Genomic DNA, 24,508 nt, shown 5'->3' on the forward strand with positions numbered 1-24,508 from the left:
ACATATATTGGGCTCCCTTGACTCATCACGGTTTATTGCCTATCAGTTCTGAATCCATGCACTGACACTCGCGTGCTCATCCTCTTGGGCAGGAGATCAACCAGTCTGTCTTAAGAGCAGGGGTATAACGATCCTTGTGCAGCATCTTTAGGACAGGCTTCAGATGCCAAGGTACAAAATTACTGCCTAAAGTCAGGGAGATTGCTACCTCCATCCTCTGATCTGGTCCTTTTCTAAATCTTGATCTATATACTGTGATAAGAATGTTCAATTGTAGGGTTGTGTGACTTAGGGTAAGTTCTACCCATCTCTGATCCTTATTTTCTGGGTCAGTGAAATGTGTGGGTCTATTCTCCATCCCTTCATACTCTCTAATGTAATTTCATAACACTGTGCTGTGTCATTGCTCTAAAGCTAAAGAACGGTGTGGAGCACTTGGGATGAGTTAGAAGACACTTGGATAGTATCCCTCAAAGCCTGCAGTTTCATAATTATTCTGCTTCCTTTTTCTTAATTTTGATACTGTCAGACAAATCCCCATTGCACTCAAAACAGTCTAACTCTTCCTTCCTTGGTAGAGGTGAGATGGAAAAGAATGACAAGAAGACAGATGACTGACAGGGAATATCCACAGGCTACATGCTAACTCCTTCACACACTCCATTCTCCAGATTCTCACAATAATAATAAGAGGTTGTTTTTATGATTCCTACTTTTTTCTAAGATACAAGTAAGGCTCAGAGAGGTATGTCTGTTAAAGGTCAGTGTAGTGAAGTGTATAGAGAGGACCAGAGTGACCATCAAATCTCTCCATAACTTGGTAATTACTGTACCTCTTTGTGGGGGTGATATTTGGAACTTAAAAACAGAGGGAAGCATGTGTAATCCTAACATGTGACTTTCAGAATGGTGAAACATATAGCTGGAGCATCAGGGGGACCAGCAGCATGACTGCACTTGTACTTCTTATATCATGAAAATGGAGTTGAATGCTCTGTGTCTTTACTTCAGTGTGTTAAACTCTTTCCTCATTCCAGGCAGGAGGGCAGTGAAAACATTCAGTTTGAGATTAAGAAATCAGGGACTGAGTCCTCTGCCACTTATTAGATGGAAGTGCATGAGGCATCAGAGCTCTCGGTTGAGAAATGAACATAGCGTTTTCTACCATGCATATCCTTGGTTCTGACCAAACTAAATGGACAATGAATAAAACCCTCCACCCCGATGCTTCAGTAGGTATTTTAAATGTTACTTCCTGTTCCCGTGCATTTCACTACTTCTCTACATCATTTTTGGGGGAAGGGAAATTGTAAAACCTACTGTTATGGTGAACTTAAAAAAGAACAGAAGAACCTTCAAACACATGGCAGAAACAAGATACAGTGAAGCTAAATGACAAGGAGAGATACACTGGAAAAAATGAAGCAAAGAGAGGGGGAGATGGTTCAGGAGAGAATAGCTAAGAGTAATGAGAATCAATTCCATCAACCTTCCATCTATTTTCAAATCTAATCTGAAATGATATGCTTTTCTCCCTTGCCAATAACTCTTAATTCTTCTCTTCCCTTCCCCTTTAAAACGAAGCATAACTGTATTATTTATCTCTACCGAGTGGCTTAGGAAAAGAGTTTTATATAAAAGATGCAGTTCCCAAGGGATGCAGAAAAGGGCAGATTGGAGACAGGGCAGAGATGAGTGCTGACAGCTGATGGTGGGAGGGGGATTGAGGACTCCTGGGATGCTCCTCTCCAACTACTGCTTCAGGGCATCAGCTCTGTCACACCCCCACCACCTCTTCACCTTCTGTCCCCCCAGGCAGCCTTTCAAACCAGCATACCATTGGTATCGTGTAACCTGCCTGACATCAGGATCTTTTAGAATCATAAACCACCTAGATCATAATTTCTGCAAAGCCTTGCCCAAATCCCCAATCCATAAGGACCAGTGACTAGCCTCACACACACTCCTGTAGTATGCTATCCATCTTTTTTCCTGCGGCAACTACCATAACATCACCACTTTGGTTACTTTTTCTTTTCTTTGTCTCCTAGATTATGACTTTCTTGAGAAGAAGAAGTTTAATAAATGTCCAAGAAATGATGTATTCATTCACAAATATTTATTCGCACCTGCTGTGTGCTGAGAACAGCAGTGAAAGGGGTACATAAGTAAGCAAAGTGAAGCAGGAGAAGGGAAATGCTGCTGTTGCTGCCGCTGCTGTTTTGTTGTTGTTGTTGTTTGTTTGTTTAAACAATAACAGAGGAAGGAGAAAACCCAGACAAGATGAGAAAGTCTGTGAGGGTAACAGTCAAAGGTATCTTTCCCCTTAGTCTATTCTCTAGGCCAAGCTCTGGGCATGACACATTTTAAACAGCAAATGACTTAAGAGAGGCACACTGTTGGAGAACCAGGGTAAAGATGTTGTATACTTTGGAACTAACGGCAGAACCCTGCAGATTTGTGAAAATGTTTTGATGTTTGGCCCTATTCTTTCTCCATTCTATATTAGACATGATGTAAGTAGGGCAGACAGTGACCCCCATTTTTCAAATACAAAAAAAAATCATACAGACTATGATTTGTCCTCATGTACACTGGTCAGTTAATATACCAGGAACATACCAATCTAAGTTTCTTATCCAAAATTTCATGTTCTTTTCACTATTCCAGGCTATTTGAGTAGGTCAAAGCAACTGAAATATATCTACCATCCATTCAGATATCAGCCCAGCTGTCCTTTTTAAAAATATTATGTGGTGAGCTTCAAAAACTCCAGAACCAGAGTTTTTTTTTTCTGACTGAACCAAGAGCCTAAAGAGGACATACATTTACTATTCTGAAAGGAGCTGCTCTCTGAGCTTCCTTTAAGTGAGGATGCTTTTTGGCCTCCTCTGCATTCTTCCCAGTGCATCTCTTCACGTGATCGCTACCCTCTTGCCTCATCAATTTTGTACCTATTCTCCATCTGAAGGACTTTCTGTCTGCTGAGTGCTTTTCTTAAATCCAGCCCATACTTTGGATTCCTCTATGGAGACATTAAATCCACGCAGAAGCCATCTCTTCTCTTCTAACCTTCTTACTTTGATTTCAAACTATTCCTAGCATGCCTTTGTTCTCAGCCCCTTGGACTGGGCTCCTGAGAACAGAGTATCTCCCGACCAGATCATAGAAAAGTTTGATTCGCTACACAAATCTTTAAAATAAATGTGCATGCATTTGCTTCTACTGCTGAGGTGATTTACAGTCGGTACAGAGAAAATGTATCTGCACATGATTCAAATCACCTCTGATCTCAGCATTTGAAGAGTACTCTTATTACTATTTTAGTGTGTATCTTCCCAGCTCCGCATCCATGGGCTCATCTCCAAACAAAATCCGAAGGTTGCCTGCTTTCCATATAAACATCATTTCTTACACTCTGTGACAATGGAATATTTTGAAAGTTAAATTATTTTCCTCTTAATTTGTATTCTCCAGAGAGCTTACATTTGAAGAAGAGGGTGGTAAACTTTCTGTGAAGTTTCTCTGTGAGATTCAAGCCATCGCTGATGGAGTTGCTCTCCTTTGCCTCAGAGATAGGTGTAACTTAATTCAACTTGTGAAATGTTTCTGGAACCCTATTTGTGTTCAGCCACAAATCTGGGCTTCAGAGTAAACAAATAATTTCAACACATTTAGAACAGTATGTAATATGTCCATACTATATACAATGAGAATGGGATATGTATACCAACAATTACAAGAGCTAGTCAACAGGTTATATCAAAATAGGCATTGTTTGAGATGATTTTGGTCCTCTGTAAGCTATGAAATCTTCTAAGCAGGCTTAAGGCTTGTTATGTTAAGCTCTGGGAGGTTGGGTATGTAAATTATGTAAAGTGCACTTCACATACATTATTTGCAGCTTACAAAATATTTGTAAGTTTATGCAATCCCATTGTAGATTGGGGACCACCTGTACATATCATAATTATAATAGTATGAGTGTGAATTAGTATGTAAATACAAGGGAAAGAGTGAAAAACTGAGTAGAGAGGAAGTTATAGTTGGCTCATGAACAGACTCGTGTGGCAGGCTCCTCAAATATATTCACAAGGAACATTAGGTATCACAGAAGAGCTTTGAATAGAAGAATGAGAAGATCAGATCACAAGTTAGAAATTTATTCCCTTTGCCTAATTTGATGAATAGTTGGAAAAGAAGGAAATTGGCAGGTGGTAGTAATACCAGTTAAAGGGCCTGGTGAGTTGTCTCCATTTGTCTTTTGAGATCCATTTCTAGTCTGCTGGGGAAGCAAGAAGGTTGACCTATATGATTTGCTTGGCCTAAAGCATCCTTGGGTATCCAGCTAAGGTTGACATGTATGAGACACCTGCAGGGTGGTAAGAGAATATGCACAGGGTCTTTATTTTATTGACAGCTTCTACTCTGGCTCATGCATTGCCAGTGCCTAGGCCATTCTAGCAAAGGTTGCAGATGCTGTCTGTAGCACTCTTGTATGCATGACTCAGAGTTTCAAGATAACAGTTCCTTCTTCACCTCAATATGATAGTTCCTTCCTGTTGCTAACTTTGCAGTGCTTCACTTGCTATGACTGGCCTGTTTTAATCCTACCCAAGCCTCTAAATGGCCCATTTTATGAAACAATTTTCAATGACCTTATTGAATGTATCTTTTTCTTTTCTGATGAGACTGTGATTGGCACAGAACCAGTTGCAATAGCCCAGGAGAGTGATGATAAAGGTTTGCATTAATTAACCATTACAGAGATTAAGAAGAGGATGTGTTTTTGCAATTACTCTAGACCCACTCTGAGGGTGCAAGATGATCAGGTGTGAAGCTATAATAGCTGGTGACAAGGGTAACTTGAGTTAACATTATTGCCTTGCCCAACTCTTCCTGCCTGGGCTGTAAGTTCTTAGAGGCAATATTCTATAATGTCTTCCTCTTCTTCAGTGAGGCCAAGCCATTTACAAACTCATCAGAAGTTCTCCCTGGATTTCTGCAAATAATCAATTGGAGGGTCAGCTGGTACTGTGGAAGCAGGAGGCTGGTTAGTTAGCCACTTGGGAGATGTTACCAGGATGGCTGGAGATCAGAAGCACCGCTTATTTTCATAATGACCTTCAGGAATTAAATAAAAATACAATGAGTGCCATAGATTAGGAAGAACAAGCCAATTAAAAGCATAATACGCCTTAGGGATTTTTATTTCTTTTTCAGGAGGCTGAAAGGCATCAGTAGCCTCTGAGGCATGGTAGCAGGCTCCCCAGAATTACTGATGAAGGCTGATCCTCTTGCATGGCTTTGTGGGATGGTGGAGGGGATTTGAGGCTGTTGAATATTTCACAAGTTGCACCCCATACGGGGGGAACTGAGAAAGGTGAAATGGCAATCTCTGTATCTCTTTATGATCCCAATAAAAAACCAAGCTTCACAGGGTGGGAGAGAGGCAGGCGCTGGAGTCAGCCTACCACCGGAAGGCATGGTGCACCAATTCTCCCACTTTAATATCTGCTGTTTCATTTTATTTTCATCATGTCAGCATAATCTGCCTTTATGGGAATCGTCTTGGTTCCCGACCAAATGTGTTTAGTCCCCCTTTGCTTTAAGTTTGATTGTAATATGACTTGAAGACTTCAATGAAATGTTTATATGGAGGGACCAGGGGAAGAAAAAAAGGAAAATGCAATTGGAAAATCAATCAGCAGGCAATTTCAAGAGCTGGCTTTGGTCATGCTACAATTTCTTTGACCTGGTTTGTAATGGACACAGGATTGGCTCTCTGATCAAGCTTGCACTGCCAATTCCTGACTGCTTGCCAAATAAAGTAGATACTCTAACACATGCACTGAAATCCCTACCTCTGTTGGAGTTGCATTTGTTGCACTCTTGCATGTATACCTTGCTCTGTTTTCTGGGTTGCCCAGCTGGTTCTTGATATCTTCCCACCCCTGAAGAACATCAGTGTCTGCCCTCAACTGTGCCCATGCTACTCCGTAAGGAGTTTTTGGTCTCCAAGCATAGCAGGCCCCTTTTGACTTTGAGTTCTCAACAGGTATTTATTCTTTGTTTAATTCTCTGATGAGACTTAGCATCCTGAATTATATTTTTACTAAGTTTACCAACTTACTATGGATATGCATAAGTATCTCTATATCTATATATGCATATGTAAATATATATATTTACTTATACACTAAAGATGCAGTAATTTTTTATGATATGCCAAGTATGTTGCAAAGTGCTTGAGAAATGACAGGACATAAGGCAGACAAGGTCTCTGCTCTCCTGGAGAGACAGAGAATAAGCAAATATTCAAGTTAATATCTGTGATAAATTTATAATAATCACAAGTGCTATCAGAAGTTTCTGTGAAGGGAGCATATAAGAGATTGAATGTGCTTAAAGAGGAGTCCTCCAGCCTGTGTGCTCAGGCCCAGCTTCACAGAGCTGGTGGCATTTGGATTGGGGGATTAATACTGAGAAGAAACCAATTTTCAGCTTTGGGAGAAGAGTTGCAGGAAGATTGGACAGAAAATGCTTATTACCTAATACAAGAGGCAGCTAATACATTTAACAGATATATTAAGGCCTATCGGGCTATAGCTCATGGTGAAGGGCATTCAGTACAGAAGGGATAAGTCAGATAATTCAGAATCTCAGAGGACATTCGTGTATGTAGGTCATGGCATGGAGCTGGGAGACAGCAGACTACATAGAACTTTTGTTGCTAACAGAGTCTGAGCTCCTTGCTGGCATTTAATTTATCTGCATATTCTGAGCCGCTAAGTAGCCTGAAAGTGTTTCAGACCATGATAAGTTACATTGAATGGATGAATGAATGAATGAATGAGTGAGTGAATGAATGAATGAATGGCAAGGTTTTCTGTTTCCACTAAAGTAGTTTTCATTTTGCAGTTTCCTGCTCCCTCTCCTATTGCCCCAACCATAGTGTAAGTCCGGAGCTCTCTTCTGTGATTCAATATTTACTGTGTTTCACACACTGTTATTATCATTTAACATTTACTGTCTGCTGACTGTGCACTCACTGCTGTAGCAAACAAAGAGCTCAATCTAGTTTTGTTCATGGGCTAATTTAGTCAAGGAAACGGAGATGCTGCAAGTGCAGTTGGCATTGTAGAAATTGTGTTGACTGGAAATCCACCGAGTCCAGCTGAGAACAGATTCACCAGTGGCCTTAAGTGAGTCACTAACCATCTGTAACCCTCTGGTTGCCTAATAGGAACATGAGCGGGGAAAGCCTCATGCATGGTGGGATTTTACAGCTCCAGGAGACGGTTACTCAGATTCCCACCAGTATCCCTGGGCTTGTTCTGCCTGTCTAAACCAGACTGTATCAGCTACATATCTACTACTTTGGTGGTGTTCTATAGATTTGGACTCTTCAGTGCTGGGTTAGCCTCAGTTCCCTGAATCTCTAATTCTGGGATTTGATGCACTTAGCAAAACAAGTGAAGTGATAAGCAAGACCATGTATCATAACGCCTCCATCTTGCTGTGGCACAGTTGGCTTCTGCCAGAAAAGGCTGCTAGTGTCCCGGGTCCTGAGATTGAAACATGGGTTAGTAACAGAATAGATCACCCCAGCCCCAGCAGAGAAAGCTCTGAGAAAGAAAGACTCAGTGAGTATCTTCTACCTAAGTACCGAAATAGCTCTCAGGGCCCTTTGGGGTTTATGGCTCGAAGAGCTGACGAGCTTCTGTGATTACTTCTATCTCTGCTTCATATTTGGCTAATCCTTCAAGCAGTCCAAGACCATGCACTTGGAATAATAATTCATCATTTTCTGGCTACTTCGTCTTTTCTTAGCAAGAAGGGAGGAGACCCTGGAAAGATTTAGAACTGGATGTTCAGTACTATGAGATGAATTGTGTTGTAGTTTGTGGTTGAGAATAAACAGGAAAGTAAGGGAGGAAGTGGAGGTAACCAAGATAGGAAGTATTTGTAGGAAGCCATGAAATAAGAGGATAATGCCCCAATCTAAGTGGATGCATAGAGGGACTAAGAGAGCTGGCATGTCAGCTATATTTTGAAGGATTCTGCAATAGAGTGGAGCACTGAAGAGAACACCATCAAGGATATCACTAGCCTTGTTTCACAACAATTGACTGGATTAGATCTTATCCATATTAATAATTATTATGAGTATAAATCAATAATTAATTTAAAAAAATCATAACTAACTTTCTTCATAGCCCTTACTAAGTGCCAGGCATTCCTCCCTAAAATATTCTGATTGCTTACCTTGAGAAAATAAAGTCTCTTGGGATTGGAGTACATGAGAAAATTCCTTAGGATTTGTCCAAGCCAAGGAGACGTTTCAGTGACTCCAGATGAGAAGAGGGCTGCCATTGTGCCATGAGAAGAGACGACTGCATAAGAGAAAGCTCGGGTTTGGCCTGCCTCACCAGTGCTGCTCTCTGCGTAAAATGCACATGGGATCTTTGGGTTTTGTAGGGGTCATGTTCAAAGGTCACCTCTGTGACTGTAGTGAACCAAATTTCTAAGCCTCAGATACTACTAAGACTCAATGTTTTCTATGGACACTGCTATGGCTATCTGACTCCCAAAGTAATTCTGACTTGACTGCAGACCTGGTAATTCTCCCAGAATCCCATCTCTTTCTCCTTTATTCATAGATTCACTCATAAGCTTTGTCCTTTTGAGATGTTTCCCGTGATGTTTTGCTTTATTAGAAGGCACTAAGGAAATAATTTATACTCTTCAAGCAAAACTATTTTTGAAAGCTCTTCTACCACCCTTGTTACCTAATAAGAGACTATGGTGGTGATATAATAATTAATAAAATTTCCATTTACATGATATTTTACAAAGTATTTATAAACCGATAAAAGCACAATGAGTCAGGATCTTCAAATAAGATTACTGGATATAAAAGTTACTAGAAAATATTAATTTCCTTCCAGCTACATGACATCAGTGGAGTTATGTAATGGTTCTGGTGTGTGTGAGTGTGTGTGTGTGAGTGTGTGTGTGTGTGTTGTAAATGTATGCTTGTTTAGGAATGTGTGTGGGTGTTCATGCACATATCTGCAAATTTAAGTTGACACCAGAAGTCAACATTGGGTGTCGTCCTCAATCAATATTCAACTTATATTCTTTTTAGAGAGAGACTCTCTCTGATTCTGGAACTTACTGACATAGCTTTTCTGTCTGAGTAGTGAATTCCAGGGACCGAAGTCCCTCTACTTTGAAGCTCTGGAGTTACATAAACATGCTACTACACCTGAAGAATTTATGAGGGGTTCAGGAATATTAACAGTCAGATCCTCATGTTTGCATGAGAGTAGCTTAACTTACAGCGCTACCACTAATCCCCTTCAATGATTTATAAACAATGGAGGCATCTGCGAAAAAGTTCTCTTGATTCAGAACATATAACATACATTTCTCAAAATGGAGTTGTGCTCATCAACCCTTGAGAAAGGCTTAGAATAGCACATTTGTCTGGCCCTTCCATGAACAGGCTTGACTTTAGCTAGTTACCACAGCTCTCTTGGGTATTTCCAGCTCTGAGTTTCTACCCTGAGGACTTCCAGATAAGTGTCTGTGAAAGTCATACATGAACTTAAAAATGTGTCTTCCTCTGTTTTCTGCTATTGTACAACATTAGAAAACCGGAACACTTTTATCTGTTTGTTTAGTTTTACTCTACTCTGGGGGAAGAATTACTTTTTCATACATGAGGTCTTGGAAAAGGTGAGACAGACACACCAAGATCAAGTCATAGCTCCGGTCCTGTGTTTCTTGAGGAGTATCTTGACCACAGTTTCCCATCTATTAATGGAAATCGTGACTCCTGGATCCTAGGTCGTATATAGAAAAAACATCTTGACATAATAATTGGCTTCTGAGTTCATGGCTGTGTGAAGTAGCTTTGCCCCCAAAGCACAGAAGTCCGGCATGTCGCTCACCCGCAGCTTTCGGTCTTGTCTTGCAGAGATGTCTGGCACAGCAGCGGACATTTCTCTGGTGCACTGGAGGCAGCAGTGGCTGGAGAATGGCACACTGTACTTCCATGTCTCCATGAGCAGTTCGGGGCAGCTGGCCCAGGCCACAGCTCCCACACTCCAGGAGCCCTCAGAGATCGTCGAGGAACAGATGCATATCCTCCACATTTCTGTGATGGTGAGTAAGTGATCATGGGATGAGGGCGGGAGACAGAAAAGAGTATGCGATTGTCTACAGATGGAAGAATTGGAGTGTGCCAGTAAGAACAGCGTGATCCTCAGAGTGTCAGGTGACTTTTACGGTGTCGCTTGGACTGACGCAATCACATCCATCATCCATCAGCTGTGAAAAAGTAATTGTGCTTCAGAGGAGAAAATAAAGGGTGTCTGACTCTGGCCTTTTGGCTGACATGTCTGGGAATAGCTGTTTAACATCTGTCACATGCTTGTCTTGCCTGGCTGTGGGCTGGGGTCCTGTGCTCCCATATACAATCAGTCTGTCTAAGAATTACTAAGCATACAAAGTTGGAACAAAACTGCAAGAGGAGGATGCCCTTTCCCACGTCTCCTGATATGGTAGGAGCTTTAAGGCTACACCTATTACAAGGTAGAATTAAGGCATGGGCCAGATGTAGCCAGTACAGCACGTAGGATGGTGCCTCTCTTCCTCTCACATTCTAGTTGTTAAGAATTCTGGAAGAGTGGAGAAAAATTTAAACTTACCCAGTTTGCCATAACCTGCAGGCAATGCCACAGCTCTTGGGTATTAAGACCAGCTCTGAGTCCTGTGCACTCTGTTGTCTTTCAATTGGAGACGTTTTTGTATATCTCTCACTTGTCCAGCACTGTGTTGTACACACTTATGAAAATTGCCTCACTGTAGTAAAGCAAGAACGCATAAAGCATAGCACATCACCTGCATATTAGAAGTGAGATTAGGAGCACAGAGAGGCAAAGGCATCTTCTAAGTCTGTCCAGTGGCATAACTGTGTCAATCTGTTGTCTCCTCTGAGGAGGTTGTTGCTATCAACTGAGCAATCTTCTAGTAATAGTTTCTTTAAAGAGTTAGGATTCAAGGTGTGTGTGTGTGTGTGTGTGTGTGTGTGTGTGTTTGTGTATGTGTGGCTACCAAAAGTTAGCACTTACTCTATCTCTCTCCACATTATTTCCTGAGTTACAATGTCTCACTGAGCCTGGAGCTCACTGGTTTGCTCGACTAGCTGACCAGAAACCTCTGAAATTCTTCAGTCACTGGTTTCTGGTGCTGGACTACAGGTGTATGTTACCAGACCTGGCTTTTTCATGTGAAATCTTGGGTACAAACTCAGGTTTCTGTGCTTGTAAAGCAAGCACTCTACCACTGCATCCTATCTTCCGTCCTATGATGTGTGGTTTTGTACCATACAGAGATATGCAGCAACAGACATATCCAGGCCCACATCTGGTGGGCTTGGGGTGACATCTGCTAATCACAATGCAAGTTATCCCCAATATTACACTCTTAAAAGACAGACTTAAGCTATTTCTTCCACTTAACCTTTGGAATGGATCCAGTAAACAAAAATAGGAAATGATATCCCAAATGCATATAAAGACGAACGCAGAGCTCAGAAAGATGAGTAATCTGAATAAATGTCACTTTGTACTCCTTTAGTTAGTTCTTTCTTCCATCAAGAGTCACTATTTAGTGAGATTCTATAGTAGACTTCTGATTAGCGCTGAGAGATCGTGGAATTTTTCTCTTTTTGGAAAAACATATGCACACCCCAGCTAGATAGCAATGTTAATTTTGGACCTAACGAGTGCTCATCACGTGGAGGAACAAATCAAGGCCTTTGTGTTATTCATGGAATGTGTGTGGTAGACTTTTTCCATGTATATATATTTAGCAAATGATGCAGCCACATGCCAACCCAAGTAAGTGCCTGCACGCTAATTTTGGGGTGCAAATTTGTAAACACCATTTCCGTGTGCTTGCTCAGTTCCCCGTGAGCTTTGAAGTACCATCTGATGTTAAGAGGGGTGGGGGCATGACTGCTCTTCTGCCTGTAATGTTTGGGCATGAGACTCAGCTTCGATTAATATTTATTAAGTACTTTCCATCTTGTGCCATAACATTTACTTACATATGTTTTTCCTGTAACCCGGTAACCTATATCACATTATCTCTATTATAAATGAGCCCCAAATCTACCTTTTCTGACTACTGGCCTAGTGTTGGTTCCAGTAAATCAGTCAGTTTACCCAGGATCGTGTCTCTTACCTTTTTCTTTGCTCAGCAAATTTCGTTTTCAAAGAATAACTCAACACGCACCAGATGCCATTGAAATTTTTTGCAGGATTTACTGACAGAGGAGGGAATGGAGAGGCTGTCATACTCTATGCACCAAACACACACATCTGTAACTTGTGGTCCACATGTTAGGAATAGATTATTTCCTGTCTCCTTCTTTCCCCCAAGGGCCACTTAGGTCTTAGAGACACTGGACTAAAAAGTGGCCGTTGCTGGAAGGTGACTTCCCAAACATGGGGCCACTCTCTGGGGATATTACCAGCACCAGATCCAGACATGATGTTTGCTTTTCCCACTATCCTCTCTGGGTGTTTTTGTACAAAGAGTTTAATTCATCTGTCCTTGTTTCATCATGTATGGAATAGAGGCTGCACTAATATGTCCAACTACACCAAGCTCTTGAAACAGGAAATCTTTCATCTGAGTCATATAAGGGCATTTGTTTTTGTTACTGTTGCTTTTTTTTTCAGTTGAAAAGGTAAGATTTGTTCTAATTTACTATACTCTCCTACTTTATGAATGGGAAAATTGGAGTCCACATTAGACTCATCATTGCCTATAATTCCCTGGACAGTCAGGGGTTTAACAGCCATGGTCTCTATTCTTGTTCTCATGGCTACTCACAGCTCGGCAAGAACCCAAAGAGAAGCATTTACTTTTGTGACCATTGAGAATGGATTTCAAGATGACTGGGATCTGTCTTCTCATCTTTAAGAGGATAAATCTGAGACTCAGCAAACTGATTTGCTCATGACTGTGTGGTGAGGAGGCAGTTCTGTGACCATGCTTCGCTTAGCTTCTGGCTCCTGCCACATGGTTACTGCATGAGCACTTGAAGATTTGGTAACACTTGAAGATGGTTTGGAAGAAGACCAATGTCATGCAGTAAACTCTCAAAGAAGGATGTGTGGAGGTGGGATTTCACAGTTTGAGTCTCCTTCCTTCATCATGAAGGAAAACTGCTTCCTTCTACCTGTACCCTTGTGCAGTCCATAGCCATGCAGGTCGGATCAAATACTTTCTGGACTTCTTACATCCTGAATTGAACAGCTCACTAATCCCTGAATTCTTGACCATCTGATTATCAGTATCCCAAAGAATGGTACAACAAATATGTTCTCAGTGAAGATGGGAGAGAGAGAGAGAGAGAGAGAGAGAGAGAGAGAGAGAGGTCATCTCATCCTCCTATACTAGCTTTAGCTGCTGTTTGCCTAAGCCATGCACAAAGCTAAATGCACAGAAGAAAGCAGAGGTTAGGAATTCAGCTGAGCTGGCTCTGAATTTAACTTTCCTTCCTGTGCCCTCCTTCTCTTCCTCTTCCTTTTACCTTGACTGAGTCCCTGAACATTGCTCAGACTTAGTTTTCTTATCTATAAAACCATACTGATCATATCAACCTCGAAGAGTGAGGAGAATATCTAAATAGTTCTTAGCATTAGTATGCATGATGTGTAGTGCTCAGAGACAGAGCCTGTAATATTACCATTGCAGCACCGAGTGTTGAACGAGTGTGCAGACACTGCTGTGTCTCATTTGTACTGCTCTGTTGCTGTCTGATGTAGGGGATTGTCATAACACCTGACATTTCTTTTGAGTGTTTACTATTTGCTGGGCTGTTCTGCAAATTCTTTTAATATGTGCATCATAACACTTAGTTCTTGACAGATCTCTAAGTGGGTGATATCTCAAAAAAAAAACCCTCACAAATGCTAATAAGAATAGTTATCTGCTAGACTTTGGGGATGCAAAGGTTAAACAGTAAAAACTAATACTTTATTAAAGCCTCTTTTCTATTTCTTGTCTATGTAATATATTGACTACTGTTGACAATTACAATAAAATAGTCCCGCACTAGCTCAAAATGGAGTATAATTAAGGTTTTTTTTTGGTGGGGGGTAGACTCTCAGATCAGCAGTCCTCTGCATGAGCAGATCGGTAGGCAGGAATAAGCTGCACTTGGGCCAGTGGGAAATTGCCAGGTTGACACTTGGGCGGAGGCGCCAAAGAGGTAGCTCAGCTGTGGAGGGGTTTGGGAAAAAAAACTGATTAGTGGGTGAAATCAAGCCAGGCCGAAGGGCGTGGGAGACCTTTTGGGCCCTAGACCTTTTGGACTGGTCACAGTAGGCATGGACTCTGGAACCACGTGGGCGGGTGCAACATGTTGTTGATTACAATAAAATAGTCCCACACTAGCTCAAACTGGAGTATAATAAAGGTTTTTCTATTTCAGGGTAGATCAGCAGTCCTCTGCATGAGTGCGGAGCAGGTACCAAATCCAGCACATCCCTACATCTATGTATATAGTACATGTGACCATGCCCAGAGTGTGCCAGTATCTTAAAGGCTACTGGCTAAAGGAATTCCCATAGCAGACTACCATGTCTCTCCTCTTTGTTGTAAGCTTAAATTTGTTGACACCATGAGTGCACTCCAGAAAATACCCCCTCTCGTGTGGAATTATTAGGCAGATTAATGGAGTTTATGGTTTAGGGGTCAATTCCTAATTTGAATGCTGTCTATGTCATTAGCTTGATATCTTTGATCAAATCACTCAATTTTAAAGTTGAGACAATATTCCCCACTTCTTAAGAGTTTTTCTACGTGTCCTTTGAGGTCACACTCATAACTGCCCTTTGCAATAAACAGTAATGATGACCGGCATGGGGAATTTTCTCACCAGCAGTCAAAGGCAGCACTTGTAGCCTTCTGTTTAGTTGCCTCAGAGCCTCTAAAAGAAGATGCTGTCGTTTCCCATGTGCAGATGAGGAACCTGGCAGTTTGTGAGATTTTTGAAGCCTGCTCATGTACATCACCAATAAATGCTGAAGCTGAGATTCCAATTCCAGTCTGTCCAAATTGAGAGTCTGTGTTCTTGGGCACGATTCTCCATGGCGTAGTGCCTGACAGTCAGTAAGTGCTCAAAAAGCAAAAGTTGTTATTAAAATGTTAGCTGTAGTCATGGTCTATCATGCCTGATATTTATGGAGTATTCACTCTGGGTGCTCAAAACACTTGATAGAACTTGGAACCTTGTCAGTTTTGGAAAGAGGTGTTGCTCATGCCAACAGTTTATCGATAGGAGAAAGAAAGCCAGGGAAAGCTGAGCAATTTGCCTTCAGGTACAGAGTCTTGGCATGAATCCTGCAGGTCCCTTTTGCCTTCTTAGTCAGCACCAATTCTCAGGGTCAGTCAGTCTGTTCACTCACTTTAACATCTGCATATGTAAATGAAAACCAAAGAGGTGTGTTTTTAAATGATTTTTTTATTTTATAGATTATGATATAGTTATACCATTTCTCCCTCCCTTTATTCCCTCTCAACCCTCCCATAAACTCCTCCTAACTCTCTTTCAGATCCATGGCCTCTTTTTTTATTAATTGTTGTTTCATGAATATATATGTATACTTGCATATATATATTTCTAAATATAACCTGCTCGATTTGTATAACGTTACATGTATGTCTTCAAAAATGGCCATTTCGTACTAATAGCCAATTGGCGTGCTCTTCCCTGTGCAAGAATTACTTCTCTTGTTCTCAGGATTCCTTCCTTGACTTGAGTTCTTTGTGGAATTTTATTATTTGGAATGTAAGAGTTCATCTGCTCCAGGTGGCCTTACGGTTAAGTGCAAAATCACCTAGCAGATGTGATCAGAATTTCTTCTTGCTTCTTTGCATGAATCTAGGTGTTGCTTGCCTGTTTGTTTGTTTTTATATTTTGCTGATGCTACTGTTACTATTTTGACATTTCAGGATATATTTGCTTTTGCAATTATCAGATTCTTACAGCAAAAATTGTTACCAGTTGCCATTCACAGGGCTGGACAGATAACTCTGCTCCATATCTCCTTTAAACAATGGTATCATTTCATTTTGATGCGGCCTATCTTGTCTTAAGGAATTCTACAGAAGTTACTAAAGAAACTGCTTAAGATCAATATCTTTTATCATGGATTTTTCTTTTAAAAATATCTTTGGTCTCTTTTGTGACAAATGTTTTTGGAAGAATGATGAAAAGAAGTGTAGGGTTTGATGTAGAAGAAAAGACCTTTGAAGGCACTTTTCTCTTAGAAAGAGCTCCCCACAGGAAATGTTACAGATATATTCTGTTGAACCCCCATGCGGGAACCCTAGAAGAGACCAGAATTCCTATCCATGGCAGCACGAACCTTCTCTCGATGTGCTGAAACTCTGTCTGCATGGCTGTATAAGCCAAGGTTGGAAGCCCAAACACTAGAATTCTGAGAGGAATAATAGATAAAATGACTATTGCATTTCCTTCAAATTCAGATGATCTATGATTCTCTGATATCATAATATATGAGAAATACTTGAGGACTATAATATGCCCCATAAATCTAAAAAACTGTTATTACCATTCTTAATCAGTAGCTTTATTTGAAGAATCTCTGTTATATTGGAATAGTACTTAATAAAACTTTCTGTGAATTATGGCTTTAGATCATTGCTCCAACAAGTGCATTTACTCATTCATAGCATATCACTAATTCCTTCAGTTATTGATGTTAATAATCATGCAATGATAAATAGATGCATTCATGCAGTCCAACAATAAAACTCTTACCAGTTAGGAACAAAAGACAAATTAATAAAGCAGCTTTAAAGAATCTCTTTCTCTCCTCTCTCCCCTTCCGCCCTCCCCCCCTCATGTGTGTGTATGTGTGTGTGTTCATATAGGCGTGTGAGGATGCATAAATTTGTGTGAATACACATGCACATAAGAGCACCTGGATGTGGAGCCCAGAAAGCGACCTTGATTGTCATCCTCAGGAGCTCCAACACAGAGAGCTCTGTGTCTGGAAGCCTGGCTTTAACTTTGGACTCAGCTAGTACCAGCTATATGGAGATGCACAAGTCATTTCACCGCTCTGAACTTCTAACTTTGTCATTTGCACAACTGAAATGAAATGAAAATCATAGTATCTAGTGGAGACAATGGATTTGGTAGTATTCAGACTTTCTGCCAGCAACTGAACGCTAAGGGCCAGTGAAACACTGAAGCTGAGAGCACCTTAAACTTCACAATGCCTGACTCTTCTAGATCATCCAGTTACTTGTTCTACACATACCCTCCCTCCAGTCTCAGGAATTGGACTTTTTATTTCTCACATGTGTTAAGTGTGGGTAGCTGTGGGGACTGTGTCTCAACTCTACATGCCCTGTCATTCTGGAACTTTGGCTGAAGCTGAGCCCCAGTCAGAGACATTTGGTTTACATGGCAGGGAGAATCAGCAAGACAGCTGGTGGGAATCTAGGAAAATGCAGAAATGTATCTAATGCTCAGATGTTGATTTTTTCACATTCTGTGGGCCAAAAACACATCACATGACCAACCACAAAGCCAGTGGCACAGGAAACAGTTTGCTGTAGGGGATGGGTACGCACACAAACAGTGACAGACAGCAACATAACATAGCCACCCTCACTTTCATGGTCAGAAAGTGTGTGTCCTCCCTCTATATGAAGATCTGCAGGTGCTCAGTGCCTGCTAAGAGAGGGAAAACCAGTCTCCTAAAACAAGCTCACATATTGGTTCATCAGTCCCCACTGTCAAGTCTGGGAAATGCTCACATATCAGCAAATATAAGTGGGTTCAATAGGAATTTGTGTGTGTGTGTGTGTGTGTGTGTGTGTGTGTGTAATAATAATTAAAAAAAGAGGTCATGAATTTAGGAGGATACATGAGAGGAGCTGGGGGAAGAAGCTTGGTCAAAAGTGATGTAGATGCAGTGTTTATATAGGAATTTCTCAAAAAATAGTTAAGCAACAACAAAAATAAATCCTTATAACAAAGAGAGGAAGGAAAAAGAAAGGAAGTGAGGAGGGCAGGGAGAAATGAAGGAAGGAAGGAAGGAAGGAAGAAGGGAGGGAGGGAGGGAGGGAGGGAAGGAAGGAAGGAGGAAAGAAAGAAAGAAAATAAGGAGGTGGCTACCATGTCTGTTCAGTAAGTGAGATGAAGCCTTCTTGAAAAAAGTTAATAAAAGGCACACTGGAGACCAAAGATGTCAGCTTGAGAAAGGGACTGCAAACTGTTTCTCTGAAGCCTCTGGAAGAGAAGAGAATGTAGGCAGCAAACAGTTCTATGCGAGAGAGGCAAAAAAAAAAAAGAACAGAAAAATCCAGACGGGAAAGTACACAACTGTTGGTACTTATTGAGGAAATGTTCTATACTGGGGGAGGGGAAACTACCAGAGACAGCGCATGGCAAAGAGGAACCAAACAGAGAACAGTGATAAGGATGAAGGGAAATGAGGGAAACTGAAAGGAAGAAACAAATCTTTTGACAACAGGTTTAACAGAGAAGCAAGACAAAGAGAAGCACAGAGAGCAAGAACCAGGGAAGAGCAGTGGCGGGAGGACAGTGCAGGGCAGGAATGGGATGAGTGGAGCCTCAGATGTCAAAGGCAGACAGTGAGGCATTCTGGGCGATGTATTCCCATGTATATGACTGTTTCTTATAGACCAGGGATGAGAGGAGAAAACACTGGAGAAGGGGTTTGGAGGCAATGTAGTTGCAGGAAGAGAGGGGAATAGGCCGTCTGTTCAAATGAGTCAAGTCGAGGGGGAGGAGTGTCAGGATGCTCAAGGGGACTCTATGCTTGGTGACTCTCCATACCAGTTCTGCTCTAACCTCTCCCGTGTTTCTTCCCCTTTAAGACCTCAGGGCTATTATTGTGCAGTTTCCCTATAATACCATATGTAGCCCCCTATTTCTTCTCTGGGTGTGTATAAATGTTCAACACTATTTATTCATTTACCCATATGATTTGAGCTAGTCTGCATTAAACATGGTTGCTGAGCTCAGTTTCATGGTACCTTTGCAGTTTCTACCACCCCTTTCTCCCTTCTTTCCTGTGCACCAAAGGCAGCTTAATGGGCAGTAATGTGACCTTGGAGACAGACAGCTGTGTCTTCAGTTCCTGCCTTTTCTTATTGCTGTTTGTCATAGGTGTGATTCTAAATCTCTCTAATGCTCACTCTTGCCTCTCTTGTAAATGAGACCATGGAGAACACATTCTTTCTTGGGCCGAGGGCAGAACAAATTAATAAAATGCTCTTAAAGCACTCAGCATGGAGCTCAGTGAATCCTTTTCCTTTAGCCTTTAAATTTTCTATTCTTTAAATATCTTCTGAATTAAGTTGGGCTGGAGTTATTAAGAATATTGACTCGGAAATGCCGCTAGAAGTAATCAGCTAGCAAAACAAATGGGGCAGATGGGACAGTTCTTCTTTACAGTAGAACTTCCAATTAATAAACGCAGAGGGAAATAGGGAAACAGAAACCCACCATTAGCAGTTGCCACTGTAATAATTACTGCTGACAAGATCCACCATGTGCACTAAAATAAATGGAGGAACGTTGAGAGCAGGATATTTACAGTCTCAACGTACCATTGCCATGGATATTTATCAATTATTAAAAGAATGTAGTGACTTTTCTATGGTCGGATGTGGCTGATACCAATTCTATTTGTTTCTTGGGGCTGCCATAACAAATTGTCACAAACTGAGAGCTGAAACAATGTAAGTGCGTTCTAAACTGCTGTAGGTGCCAGGAATCTGAAATCATGAGGTGAACAAGACAGTGCTTCTTGCAAGGATTTGCAGGGGACATTGTCCTTGCTTCAAGCTTACCATGGCTACTGGTGTTCCTGGGCTTGGAGCTACTTAAATTGAATGTCTTCCTTTTATCTACATTTTCTTGTCCCCTCTGGGTCTTCTCGTTTCTATGCCTCTTGTGAGCATACATGCCACTGGGGTGAGGGCATTCCTTAAGGGTCTCCTCCTTGCAAAGTCCTTAACTAAATGTCCATTGTATTTTGTTTGCTTGCTTGTTTTTTTCAAATAAGATAGCAGCTGTGGTTTCCAGGGATGAGGATGTCGACAGTGTCGTCCTGGGCTCCTCTATTCAAGGCACCACATTACCTTATTCAAGTAGCCAAGTTTGTCCTAGTCAGTAACAAAACATGCCAGTAATGTAGACCCTCCGCCATAAAGCATCGGGCATCCTAGCCTGAATCTGAACTACTCTAAAGACAATAAAATATCAGACAAGGCCTGCGAGGGATAGTCTCCAAATCAGTAGTAACTAGTACCATTCCAACGTGTCCACAGCACAAAAGATTGGAAGGACTGAGCATCATCATGGATTAAAACTGCCAAAGGAGCCAGGATAGTTAAATACTGCATAGAGTCCCAAATTATATCTCACACCCAGAGTAGCGGCTGGAAATTTGATTAATCCTTGTGTTTTGTGTAGTAATACTGTACTATTCCTGATTTCCTAGATTACTTTATTCTGTGAGAATTTTTTTTATTCTGCAGAAGCTCAATGTACATTATATATGGATTATCTCTCTTCACCATGATAATTTTTGAAGTCACCTAGATTATGCTTTGCACTTCAGAGTGAATGTGAACACAAAAGCAATGCTTCTAGGGCTGGAGAGATGGCTCAGTGGACAAAGCACTTACTGTGTAAGTGTGAGGACCCGAGCCCTAATGCCTAGAAGCCATGTAAAAACAGCACATGGAATATGCACATCTGTAATCTCAGCACTTCTCCTGTGACATAAGAGGTAGAAATGGGAGAACTGCAGTGATAGAGACACTGCCAGGCTGTCTAGACACACATATGCTGCTGAGAACAAGAGACTATTTCAAAGTGGACGAGGCGACAGCCGAGGTTGTCCTCTGACCTATACACACATACTATGACATGATTGCATGCCACAATCACATGCACATACACGTATCACACACACACACACACACACACACACACACGAGAGAGAGAGAGAGAGAGAGAGAGAGAGAGAGAGAGAGAGAGAGAACAATGCTTCTAGGTTTCCAGGAATGGTGACAATGTTAAGTGACAAGTTGGTGGCACTTGGGTTTCCAACTGGGTTGGCTGGCAGTGTGTGCATGTGTGTAGATCCGACTGTTCCTCAGTCTCTGCCCTGCTGTGCTGTAAACTATTTCAGCAGAAGATCTACACTGTGTATTGAGGGAACCTTACCTGGCACAACTATATTTCACTTCACTGGGACAATCATCCTGTCTGCAGATCCAGTGATACAGTCAAACAATAACCTGATTCAAACTTCTTCTGCTCAAGGGCGTCTTTAATAGCAAAATAATACCAGTTTTTCTTCTTTCCTTCTCTGTTTCTTCCTAATCTCTCCCCAATGAGACATAACATTAATTACAGCAGTTAACTGAAATTCTGTCTCTATTATTTCTTGCCACCTTCTTCATCTTGCCTTCCGCCTCCCCAGTTTCCCTCCTGAATGAAGGAGTGGGATGATCCACAGCAGATGTGGAGCTGTGTTTACCTTTTCTCTGCCTGCCTCCTTGGTGCTGAATGTTGAGTCATATTGAATCTGTATTCTCATTCTCTCTCTCTCTCTCTCTCTCTCTCTCTCTCTCTCTCTCTCTCTCGTGTGTGTGTGTGTGTGTGTGTGTGTGTGTGATGTGTGATTCTGCTTCATATTCTCACTGTCATTTTGAGCTAATTGTGTTGTTTCCTCTTGTGTGGAAGAAAATCTTATCTGTTTTGGATTAAAATTCAATGAAGGTCATAGCGGCTGAAAAACTTACCAGACTGCTGCAATTAATGTTCATTTGGCTTTGATAAATTGGACCATTCCTTTCAATAGGACTGGAGTGGATTGCTGAGGCAATAATTCTTCCATTAACTCAATGATTCTGCCTGTGAGGAAGGACCTTGCCCTGCTTTGTTTGTCATCTGTCACTTGAAGGATCTGGGCATATGTCAGAGATGATTTATCCTGATTGCAGTGTCTAGTTGAGTCAAAAACACTTAAAGCCACTAATTATTTTGCCTCCTGTAAATTGCATGATTAAACAAATGTAAGGTTGGAGTTGTGGCAGAGAAATTTTTTTGGGTTCAGCATTTGCACCTGTAGTTTTGACACTCCTGGAGGTATTTAAGTTCTTTCTGAAAGCTATTAAAAATGAGTCGGCAGACAGGAACAAACAAGCTGCACCTACTACAGGAGTCTATCAAGGAATATGCACATTATGTGCATTATTTTACTACTACAGGAGTCTATCAAGGAATATGCACATTATGTGCATTATTTTACCACATTCTCACAGCAAATCGTCACAGTAGTTTTTTTCATATCACCTTGGAGGGAATTGAAGTCCAGCTATGGTAAATGCTTCACCCAATATTAGCAACATAATATTTATTATAAGACACATGTTTTGGTACTCAATGTCTTTGTGTGGTCTATACTGGCCTGGTTTTAGTAACTGAACATTAAGATTTTAAAAATTTATTAAATTTTACTATTTATTGCTAGTATGTCATAAGGTATGGAGCAAAATATTCTTCTTACATTAAAACCACATAGGGTAAATTGTTTCATATATTAGCTAATTTTCACGTTACCTTGAGACATATTAATTACTCTTTGCCATGATGACAATACCAGCCTGTAAGACTTTCTTCTAACAGCATACGAAAGTTCCTTTTTCACTGAAATAATGTATGATAAACTTGTATGCTTCATGCTGGGCACAGTGATACACAGAATATTAGAACACTGAAGCAGGAGAATCATGAACTAGTTCAAGACCCACTTGAACTACAAATAGAGAACATTTTGACTCAAAAACAAAATGACCCACCCAGGCTTGGTAGCATATGCCTGTAATCCCTGCCACTTGAAAGCTTGCTGTAAGATGTGCCTGAGTTCAAGGCATTCTCAGGCCTAATGAGTAAATTAGCAAAATTCTGTATATGGGTGTCTTAGTTAGGGTTTCTATTGCCGTGAAGAGACACCATGACTACAGACACTCTTACAAAGGAACACATTTAACTGAGGTGGTAGCATACACGTTTATAGGTTTAGTCCATTGTTACCATGGTGGCGAGCATGACAGTGTGCATGCAGACGTGATGCTGGAGATAGATCTGTTACATGTTCATATGCAGGCAACAGGATAGACTGAGAATCACACTGAGCAAGGTTCTAACTAAGGACACCTTAAAGTCCCCAGTGACACACTTCTTCCAAAAAGGCTACACCTACTCCAACAAAGCCACTCTTTATAGTTTTGCTCCCTTTGGGGAGCCATTTTCTTTCAAACCATCGCAATAGGTAATGAAAGGTTCATGCGTGAGCTTATCTTTTTGAGGTTCTGAATGGCACGGGGTATAGACTGGATTGTAAAGACTCAAAGACTGACACCTTTAGCCTCAGCATGACTACATTTGAAGACAGAGCCCTTAAGGAAGTCTTTTGTGTTAGGGGAAGTCATAACAATGGCATCTGTCTTTGTTGGGGTTTCTATGGCTGCAAAGAAACACCATGACCATACAATGGACATAAAATAAAAACATTTAATTAGGGTGGCTTACATATTTAGAGTTTAGTCCATTATTAGTCCATGGTGCAACATGGGTAGCATGCAGGCAGACATGGCGTTGAAGAAATAGCCAAGTGTCCTTCATCTTGACTTTTAGGCAGCAGGAAACAGCCTGTCTCACTGGATATGACTTGATCATATATGAGACCTCAAGGCCTACCTCCACAGTGGCACACTTCCTCTAACAAGACCATACCTATTCCAATAAGGCCACACCTCCTAATAGTACCACTCCCTTTGGGGGACATTTTCTTTCAAACCACCACAGGTTCTTATGGTGTCATTATAAGAGGAGACTGCCCCAATGAATGCATACAGAGAAGTAGTTATCTGAATACTCAAGAAGTAGAAATCCACTACCCTAGAAACCCAAACGGTCATAAAGAAACCAATTCATATTGTCTAAGCCATCACCTTCACTGTTATTTTTGTGGAAATATCTAGCTAACATAGCACGGAATGAGGGTCATGTTCCTCTATCTACATCAGTGACCTTGAGAGTTGGAAGAAAGAAAAAGAGAGAAGGAACAAAGTCTAGGCTGAGTAGGTAGGTGCCTGGTAGATAACTGAAGAGCATAGATTGGAAGGTAGATGGCTGACTGGTCCTGTCATACACCACATTGTGACCTTTTCTTGGTTTACATCACTGCATTCAGAGGATGCAAGTGCAGAGCCGATGACACTTCTCCATTAGTCACTGTAGCAGTTTTTAGAACATTTAGTATATGACAGCATCTTCTTTGTTATATCATAGCTGCTTCCATTAGTTTTATAAAACTTCCCTGTTAGTGATGATTAA

General features: G+C 41.1%; 1 protein-coding gene across 4 annotated transcripts in view; it reads left to right on the plus strand.

Annotated features, from left to right (window-relative positions):
* Astn2 (astrotactin 2) overlaps window positions 1–24,508 on the plus strand; it is a 998,237-nt gene that overhangs the window by 137,706 nt on the left and 836,023 nt on the right. For all 4 annotated transcript variants that reach the window (XM_041632337.1, XM_041632338.1, XM_041632339.1 and 1 more), the window contains exon 2: window positions 9,986–10,173. In XM_041632337.1, the coding sequence (XP_041488271.1) occupies window positions 9,986–10,173 (188 nt within the window). The remainder of the gene's footprint in view (window positions 1–9,985; window positions 10,174–24,508) is intronic.

Source organism: Microtus oregoni, unplaced genomic scaffold (assembly GCF_018167655.1).
Source record: "Microtus oregoni isolate MIOR12 unplaced genomic scaffold, Mior012 000041F_ref0000270, whole genome shotgun sequence".
NCBI classification, from domain to species: domain Eukaryota; kingdom Metazoa; phylum Chordata; class Mammalia; order Rodentia; family Cricetidae; genus Microtus; species Microtus oregoni.